The following is a 10,731-nucleotide window of genomic DNA, read 5'->3' on the forward strand; positions in this document are numbered from 1 at the left end:
CACACTTCCCTTTATACTCTTATTTTTCAGTATATGTAATAATTTTTTTCTATACATGAGATTTATACACGAACAATAAAAAAGTTTATAATACTCACGTACCTGTTTAACCAATTAAACTAGAACCCATTAATCATATATATAATAATATTTTTTATCATATCATTTATTATAGTTATACTTATTTCTTCTTTTTATTTTCTCTCCTATTAAATTAGAGCCGTCAAAGTGGGTTGGGGACCGTGAGCTAACCGGGCCCGCCTTGAAAATGAACTGGGCCGGGTCAAAAAAAATTAAAGTTTTATAGTAGGTGGGTATATCTCAACCCGGCCCACTTTAACCCGGCCCACGTAGGTTGAACCCGTGATGGGCCTGGTAGCCCACCAACCCACTAATTTTTTTTTACCATAAAAGTTTAAGTATGATTTGTAGTTAATTTTGTATGATAAGATATTGAAAATTTTTATTTTAGACTTTTATCATGATTTGTATTTAATTTTATATGATGAGTTATGACTTATGATTATTAATGATGTTAATTTTATGACTATTATGTTAATTTATAATTAATTTAAAATTTAAAATTTTATTAATAATTTTTTTTTAATTTTTGGTGGGTTAGTGGGCTGGCCCGTATAACCCACTAACCTGTGGTGGGCCAGGCCGGCCCAAATATTTTTTAAAAAATCAAAAATAAATCAAGTTGGAGGCTGATGATATATACACCTCCTATCATTTATAAATACACCTCCAATCTCTTTTTTTTTTTAAAAAAAATTCCTAAAATATCTTTTTAATTAAATTTTTATTTTTAAAATTATTTTATTCACCCCCTTCTTTTATCATTCTTCTTCTTCTTCTTTCTTCTTCTTTTTCTTATTCTCCTTTTTTATCACTCTAGTCATTTTTTGATGATTTTATTCTTTTTCGTTTTTCATTCTTGATTTTTCTTCTTTTACAATCAACATAATCATATTTTATCTTTCTATCTTTTAAATTCTATTTTTCACTTTTCACTCTATTCTTTCTTAAACCTTAATTTTTCATTCAATCATCATTATTATCCTCTACATTCAATACAAGGTACAAAATTAATATATTAAATTACATTTCATATTTACAATTTTTTTTAAACTTATTTAACATTACTTATGCACAACAGGTTCGATCGCAGACGCTGGTGGTGGATGAAGAGATAAAGAAACTGGTAAGTTAAATGTGTCATGCGCTTATAAAATAAGTTTTTTAGCATTCCGGAAAGTACTTTCCGGAATAGTAAAATTATTGTTCATATAATTCCAGAAAGAGCTTTCCGTAACAGTAACTTTAATATTATGGAAAGTACTTTCCACAATGTAAAATAAGTTTTTTAGCATTCAGGAAAGTACTTTTCGGAATAGTAAAATTATTGTTCATATAATTCTGGAAAGATCTTTCCGTAATAGTAACTTTAATATTATGGAAAGTACTTTCCAGAATGTAAAATAAGTTTTTTAGCATTCCGGAAAGTACTTTCTAGAATAGTAAAATTATTGTTCATATAATTCCAGAAAGAACTTTCCGTAATAGTAACTTTAATATTATGGAAAGTACTTTCCGGAATGTAAAATAAGTTTTTTAGCATTCCGGAAAGTACTTTCCGGAATAGTAAAAGGTTCATGATATATGCACCTCCTTTTTTCTATAAGTACACCTCCTTTTTTAAAAAAAATAATTAAATTTTAAAATATTCTTAATTTTTTTATTTTAAATTTTACATCCATAATATTTAATTTAGTACTTTTTTTCACATACTTTCATCTTTTTTTTAATTTTTACATGCACCCCCCTATCTTTCTTTCACTACACCTATTTTGGTAGCATGTGAAAACTAAAAGAGAAAAAAAAAGTGTGTGAAAAAGGGTACTTACCAGAGTCAAATCCTTCACCGGCAAAGAGCCTTTCTTATGCTAGTTATGGTGGGGCTAGTCCTTTTTTTCTATTCAAAATGACTGTAAAAGTATATTCATATTACTCTTAGTGACATTGAGCGAAAAGAGACTTTGGGAAGAAGAGGGGTGTGGGGTGTGGGGGTGCGGGGAAGGGGGGTGCGGAGAAGAGAGGTGTAAATTTAGGAATTTAAATTTTTTTTAAAAGGGTAATTTAGACATTTTATATATTTTTTTTAAAAATGGGGGTGTGTTTATACAAGAGTGGAGGTGTGTTTAACATCTGCCCAAATTAGATTGGCTCGTTTTTAAAATGAGTCAAGATGGACTGGTTCACATGGGCCCGGCTGGCCAGCTCTACCCTACATGTTAAATAAAATGAGTGTCTAGGGATCATTTTCCTTTTTATAAGGGTCAAAACATAATTATTTGTTCATCATTGATTGGCTTAGAGACGGAACTAAAAATAAAAATTTGTCCACCACTAAAAATAGCATTGCAAAATACAGAAGAAATTTTGAATCCATATCTATCTCTTTTTTAAGCCAGCAGGAATTGACACATCTGATTGAATCTTTCATTATCACTGGTTGTAATTTGAGTTCGATTTTCATATTTTTTTTTCCCTAATAGCAGGCAATATATAAATTCCTCCATAAATTTCCGCTGATATTAGAAATCTTTTATACTGTACCAAAATACGTATTTGATTAATGTTGAGTGTAAAGTAATTTAATTATTATACACTCTTTATGATTTTTATTATAAGATACAAATGTACAATTAAGAGAAAGAAAAAAAATTGTGATTCTTTTTATAAAATACTTTATAATTTTTATAAGTTTCATTAACTTTATTTTTCTTTTTTTTTCTTATTAAAGATTGTAAGAATATATATATTTTTTATTGTTTTATAAGTTTTAATATAAAATAATATATTTATTTTTTATAAAAATTTAATAATAAATGATAAATATAAAATTAATATATCATAATTTTATTTTATAAACTTAATAAAATCAACTAATATAACTACTTATATTGATTTATATAATTTAATTAAAAATACTTTATAATAAGAAGACAATATACTAATATAAAAAATCTACTCACAAATAAGTTAGAACCGCCAAACGTGCATGCTAGTAATTGCATTCATAAGGCCCAATTGTAACATGGTGTTTCCATCATGTTTGTTTCCCACGCTTCAATTTAAGCAATGATCAATACTTAAAACATTTTTTGAGCGATCTATAGATTAAAATTGGTAGGTTAGAAATTCATTTATTAATAATTTAAGTGATTGGAGATTTGGGTGAAGAAGTACAAAGTGAATATCATTTAAATAATGTCATTGTAATTAGTTAAGAAAATGTAAAAAAAAAAAAAATGTAGCTATTATTGGTTACTAACATGGAATATTATTTAATGTGATGATGTAAGAAAAGTTTAAAGATATTAATTGTCATGCACTTTTCCTTACCATCATCCTTCTCTCTAAATTTTTTTCTAACTGTCATGTACTTTTTTTTTTTTTAGTGTATAACTTTTTTACATCATTAGTCAATTAGACATTATCTTTTATACAATTTTTTAAAATAACTATTATAAAAGTTAACGAATTTATAACATATGTTGAATTTATATGATAAAATAATATCTGTTTATAGTGTGCATTACGATAAATTCAATGCTTTAAAAATAAATTATTTTTTTACTTCTTAATATTGTAGCACCGAGATATTAGTTTTTGAAATTTTAAAAAATATATCAAATAAATTCCTGAAATTTTGTAATTAGTCTCTACACTCAACCGTTTGGGTTATGATTATAGTTATAAAGTCTATCTTATTAATAAAAGAGGCACACGTGTCAAAATAATTTTATATTTAACATTCTTCTAATTTTAAGATAATTATTATTCTATTCAAATAATTTTATATTTAACATTATTCTAATTTTAATTATTTTATTATTATGTATAGGATCTTAATAAATTTTATTATTGTATTAGTATATTTATTATATAAAATTAATATAATATTATTATTTTAAGTAGTCTTACTACTATATAACAATTTCAATTACAATTATTGTAAAAGTTAGATAAGTTTTATATATGATGTAGATAAAAATATTGGTGATAAATTTTATGTTGTCTATTTTTTTATTTGTTTAAAAAATGTTAAATTTGAAAAAAAAAACTTTTTTATTTAAAAAAATATTATTTTTAAACTAAAAATTGAAATTTATAATTATATATGACAATTTTTTTTCTTTTAAGATGAATAATTTAAAAAAATCTTATTTGTTCAAGTAATAGTTTAAAAAAATTTATTTTTTAATTTCATTTATTTTGTATAAGTTAATTATTACTGAAAATTAAGTTTATTTATTTAATTTTTAAAAAATATTATATATATATATATATATATATATATTTTTTTTTTTTTTTTTAATTATTGAATTAAATGGGTTGAGTTTTTGAACTTACTTTATTAATTCGGACAAGATGGGACCGATCGAAACATGGGATATTTTATTATTTTGACCTCTAATTTCATAAATGTTATATATATTTAAACAAATATAAAATAAATAAAATAAAATTACTACAAAAATAATATAATAATTTTTTAAAATATAATAAAATAATTTATAAAATTTTAAAATTTTAAAAATATAGAAAAAAAAATATATTGATACCATATATTATAATTTAAGATAATTATTTTTCTATCATGAATAATTTGATATTTTAAATTATTCTAATTTTAATTAATATATTATCATGTATTATTGTGTTTAAGATCTTACTAATTTTTATTATTGTAATAAGAATCTTATTATATAAAATTATTATAATATTACTATTTTAAATAGTCTTACTACTATATAATGATTTCAATTGCAATTATTGTCAACTTTGGACGAATTTTATATATTCTATAAATAAAAATAATGGTGATGAATTTTGTGTTGTCTAAATTTTTTACATGTTAAAGTTTTATGTTTTTGATAAAATATTAAACTTGTAAAAAAATTCTTATAAAAAATAAGTTGTTCCTTTTCAAGCTAAAAACTTTAAATTTATAATTATTTTTCAACAATTTTTTTACTTTTAAACTGGATAATTTAAAAATTTTTATTTGTTCAAGTGATAATTTTAAATTTTCATTTGTATAATGTTTAAATTTTTGTATTTCATTTATTGTATCTAAATTATTTTGTTAAGATAATTTTTTTGTGCAGGACTGAATTTGGAAGAGGTTGGAAGGAGAGTGTTATCTTAAGGAGGTTCTAATCGAATTTGTTTGGTCAAAGATGAGGATTCAAGAAGAAAGGAATTATATTGCAAAACAAGGTGGTGGAGACTAATTCATAAATCATAATCCTAACTCCTCAGCAAGACTTTGAAGGCAAGATATTTTCTCCCTAATCATTTGTTATCTTTCGGTTTAACAACTAATCTCTCGTATAAGAGATTCACTTTTATTATTAAATATTTTTTTAACATATGTTTGAGTGTTCTTCACATCCGGTTTGATCCTCGTTGCATAAAAGTTAATAGGAGTAACTTCTCCTCACTTAGTCATTTAGACATGGTGAGAATATTGATGAACACCTTAATGAATTTGTTCCAAACATGTTGTGCCTATACAAAGATGTAATGGTAATTTTATCTTTCTCCCTTAGGTACACTTGAAGGAGCAAAAAAAGCAACAAAATGGATTCTAGAAGATGTTTGTGTTTGCATGGATTCCCCCACCAAAATGGCCATGACCATGGAGCCCCTATGAGAAGATGCAAAAGTGGCAGGGTTATGGTTAATGCCCCTAGTTGTTTGCTTTTCTTTTTGTCTCTTTTCATCTTTGTATCTCACATCCAAAAGAGAAAAGTGTCAAAACGTTATTGTGGATGATTTTATTACATGTCACTTAATACTTAAACTTGTCGCAAACTGTAGGAGAAATTGTTTTTGAACAACAAATTTGTATACCATTTTATAACTAGAAGAGAATAGTGGGAGACAGAGATGAACAGAGAAAAAATGAATATTATATGAAGTGTTATAAATAAAATAACCATTTTAAAAGTACATGGTCAAGGATAATGAAACAAAGACAGCGGAGCAGAATGTCAATAAATGTTTGTTGTTTAGACCTCGGAATATTCTCTTACTGGTTGGAGACCAGTAAATTCTAAAGTTGAGGGTTAGAAGAAAAAATAAAGGAAATAGTTCTTTATAACACATGTATAAATATTTAATGTAACTACATATCTAAAGTTTAAATTTAATATCGTTATTTAAGTTAGAAGATCTATTTATCAGTTAGTTTATATATCCATCCGTGACTTTTTGGATTAATTATATAAAAGAGGAATAGTATCAATAAACTCACTAATATTCTTATTTTAACAGATGCTTTATCATTAGTTAAAATTTATTTAAAATTATAAAATCATAAGTTAAGTAAAGTTTATCAAACAATATTACATAATTTTTAACCGATAACTAAAAATATATTTTAAGAATGTATGAAAAAAATATCAAATTACTGTACCGAGATAAGAACCAAAAACTGTATTCAACAGATATGAAGATGAGGGTAAAAAACATATATAGATAAAAGTAAGTGAGATAATCAATAATATTCTTATACAAATTTCAGTTTAGTACTCCAATCAGAGGACACTCGTCAGTGTAAGCAGAGATATTCTTGTTCTTTGGAAGCAGAGAGATTCTTGTTATTTGGAAGGCACATTATCTTCGATATATTATTAAAGATTTCTCTTAAACAAAATATCTTAAACCAATGCATAGGGATTTGAGAGCAATGCACTTTTAATAGAAAAAAAGTAGTTATGCAAGAAAAGGAAAAGACTGTGTTTGGGGCCAAAGCACATCTAGAGGTGAGAGCATATTGTTAAAGTGTATTGGATTTAAAGTTTCTCCAATTGATGTAACTAACCAAATTCTCGGAAATTAAGTTATTAAAGAATTCTTCATACAAATTGTATGGTTATAACTTTGGTGAGGGGACACAGTCACAAATTTGAATTTTAGATTTTGATAGATAAAAAGAATTATATGAGTATAAAAATTTAAAAATAAAAAGTTTAACCAGTCATTGCAGAGGAAGTGCATAACAAAGTATATGTTGTAAGTGAACAATTTTCAGCACCGGTGAGATTATCAGCAAAAATTTAAGAGGAACCAAGATAAACAAGAGCCCAGAAAATTGGATCAATCCAAACAATATAGCAGCAAAGGACACCCTTAATCATTTAGAAGAAGAAATAAAAAAAAATAATGGTAATAATATATAAAACAAAATTTGTAGCTGTTTTCATAACACAAGCCTCAACAGCAAGACACTTCAATCTTGTGTAGCCTAAAATTTTCAGCTTGTTTGACATCTGAAATCAAGTGTTGTCTAAACATGGTAATGAAAGCTTCCACCCTCTCATTCAACTCCTCCTTGGACAGCACTTGAACATGCTCCTCCTCTTCATCTTCATCTTCATCCTCATCATGATTATCATTCTCTTCTATTATTTCATTCTCAACATGAACATAATTTTTGCTACTAGTGCTACAACATTGTTTCATGTAGCATTCTTTTCCTTCTTCATTTTCTTGAGACCCCCCACTAGGCCTTTTTTTCTCTTTATTTTCACTCTTCACTTCTTCAACACTACTTTCACTTGGCCTCATAGACATGAATAGAATGGCTAACAAAATGACATTGAGGATGAGGAACACCCAAGCACGCCATTGCTCAACTAGAAAGTGCTTTAGACACACCATTAGAAGAAATGTACCTGCTGTGAACACTATAGTGTGCATGCTATCCTCCATGTTGTGTATGTGCTCTTCCTCCTTGGTTTCTCTCTCACACTCTCTTCTCTTCATCTCCATATTGAACCTTGTTGTTGTTGTTGGTTTGGTTTGAGTTGAGTTGAGTTGGTTAGAGTTAGAGCTCGATATAAATCACTAGGAGATGGAAGTGGGTATTGTGCAATGATATTATGATAATGATGCACTTGTTGGTGATGTGGGGGACTGCATAACCACAATGAAGGGGTAAAGTTGTATTTGTGATGATGATGTGAATGGTGTAAGGTGATGAGGAGACAAGCAAACACAAACGTACAAGGACTGATACTTTGACACTATGCTATGCTAAGGTCACATTATCAAAAAAAAAAAAATTGCTACTCTAAGGTCCTTGTGCTGATGATGATATTCTGATCCAAACTTGGGAATTTAGCTTTGTAAGTTAGTGTGTGTCTCGGATTGGCGTGCACACCAAATCATGCATGTAGCCACTACCCTTAAAGGAGTGATAGGCTCGTGACATTGGCATAGTAGTTGTTAGTTGTTACCCCAACTCTTCTTTCAAAATTCAAAGACTTAATTGTGTTGTTTGGTTTCATGCTTTCTTATTTTTTCAAACTTCTTCTGCTAAATTCTTTTGGTCCACTGAAAGGCTAATTTGATACATCACTGTTGTAGTTGTATAATTTAGTCAGTTTGTCATATATAGGAAAGATCTCCATGTAATTTTAACATTTGAAAAAAGTTTTAAAATTATCGATGTTCTCGATTATAATGTGATATTAATTAGTTTATTTTCTTCTTAATTTGCCTCTAATAAAGTTTTTAACTACTATAATTAAAAGTACAAAAATGTTTCTTTTACATTCATATAAGACAAAAGCACTCGAACAACATCCTTAAAAAATTATTTTCTCTTTTCTTCATTGTTCTACGTGAAAAGATTGAGGCTAAAAGATAATTAGAAATGAAAAAGGGAAAAAGAAAAGTAAGGTGTTGCTTGGATGTTTAAAAAGCATAACTCTTAAAAGTAATGTATTTATTAAGAGAATGATGTTATTTTAATAAAATTGTATAAAAGAAAAGTTATATATTCACTGTTAATCTTTATATGTATGTAAAAATCTCAATCTCCAATTACTTTAACAAAATAACTAATTTAACTAAAACATATATGCCGATGAGACACTCTCCTATACAATTCATCAATTTGTTAAATATTAGATGTTTAATTATAAAGGGTGAATAATATTGCACAATAAAAGTAGTAGAGAATCAAATTCGTGAAGAAAAAAGAAATGAAAGATTGAAATTTGCAAAATTAAGAATGTAAAGGAATAAAAAGAAATATGCAATTAAGGTAAGCTTAAGTAGAAAACATGTTCATTTATGCTTCAAGTTTCTCTTGGTTGTAGCTATTTCCAAAACAAATTTAGAAGGGTAGAATGGGCACAATGATGTGGAAGTAACTCTAGAAAAAGACACATAGATAAGTGGGGAGTTGGAATCTCTCCCTACCCAAAATTGAATGACATGCTGCAAGGCTTTTGGGAGAATAGGGGATTAAAGGGCACTAGAGTTACTGGTTGAAAGACAAAAGGGATTGGAACGTGATAGAGGCAAAGCACGCTTGACATGCACATGTAGCACAGAATGTCCCCACTTGTCCAATGATGTAAGCCCTTAACCTTTGATGTTTCTTTCTTTTTTCCTGTTCCTGCCAAAAGTGGCCAACCATAGTACAACTAGATTCTTCCTAGGTCGCCAAGCTCTCCGTGGAAAAGATCAAGTGGGATTTTGGAACCCTTGGGCTCTTGCCTATGGGCCCACGCTAGTGGGCTTTGGATTCTGTGGCCATCAGGAAAATTCGTTTGCTATTTATGCTGTTGCGGACTCATGCTATTTGAGGGCCATTCTTGCATCCCAATATTACATGCATTACTTTAGAGAAAGTCCATGTTCATATAGGAACAAAATGCTGAAGTAATGGTATATTTTACTTAGATTTAATTGCATTCTTTGCTGTGCAAATTTTCATAATTTCACAAATTTTATTATCCAACTTTTGAAATCGTGCACTTTGCTATCTAATTTTTAAGATTTTGTACATTTTGATATTTCATTAATTGATTGTTTGTCTCTATTAGTTGATCGCTGACATGATACTGACACATTATGTTAATGTGAATTCATATTATTTGAGGGTCATTCATGAATCCTAATATTACCTTACATTACTTTGGGAAAAGTTCATATTAATATAGGAGCATAAGGCTAAAGCAACCGTATATTTTACTCAGACTTAATTGTACTATTTTGTCACCTAAACAATTTTACAAATTTTACAAGTTAACTTTTGAAATGACACATTTTTGTCTTAAATTTAAACTTTTGTACATTTTGTCACTCTATTAATTGATTATTTATCTTTGTGAATTAATGTGACACATTATGTTATATCATCATTTATATGTCATATTAATAATTAACATGTCATGTCAACAATTAAGTAATAGAGATAAATGATCAACTAATAGAACGACAAAATAACGATAAAATGTATAAAAGTTTAAAAGTTGTGACATGTAAAATTTTAAAAGTTGGATAACAAAATATGCAACCTTAAAAGTTAAATAACAAAATTTGTGAGATCTTTAGTTACAAAAAGTGCAATTAAACTTTTACTTTTTACAAGATTTAGAAGCTAATAAACCGTCGTCACAAAAGGATTAGCTAAATATAGGTTATTTGTTGAATTGTGGGTTTAAGTAGACCGGTTAGACAAGATAAAATCAACCTGCATACCCAATTATACAGTCGTGTTGTGAAACTGTTTTACACTTATTTGTCATATATTAGTAGAAGAATTTAATCAAGCTTTTTCAATAATGTGTACATAATAATTGGATGATAGAATAAACCAATTTCATATTGACAAGTGATCAAAATTGTACTCAATTT

The 10,731-nt window shown here is 27.3% G+C and overlaps 1 protein-coding gene across 1 annotated transcript; it reads right to left on the reverse strand.

The window, feature by feature from the left end:
• Positions 1 to 7,191: 7,191 nt before the first annotated feature.
• LOC109810563 (Putative membrane lipoprotein) lies at positions 7,192 to 8,059 on the reverse strand. Its single transcript, XM_020374048.3, has one exon. It carries the CDS (start codon positions 7,849 to 7,851, stop codon positions 7,294 to 7,296), a length of 558 nt encoding a protein of 185 aa, XP_020229637.1. The 5' UTR covers positions 7,852 to 8,059; the 3' UTR covers positions 7,192 to 7,293.
• Positions 8,060 to 10,731: the final 2,672 nt, after the last annotated feature.

Source organism: Cajanus cajan, chromosome 2 (assembly GCF_000230855.2).
Source record: "Cajanus cajan strain Asha chromosome 2, NIPB_CcT2T_4, whole genome shotgun sequence".
NCBI classification, from domain to species: domain Eukaryota; kingdom Viridiplantae; phylum Streptophyta; class Magnoliopsida; order Fabales; family Fabaceae; genus Cajanus; species Cajanus cajan.

Bases quoted from the DNA above. Each gene is read 5' to 3' on its own strand.
- LOC109810563 (XM_020374048.3), bottom strand. From the start codon at position 7,851: ATGGAGATGAAGAGAAGAGAGTGTGAGAGAGAAACCAAGGAGGAAGAG.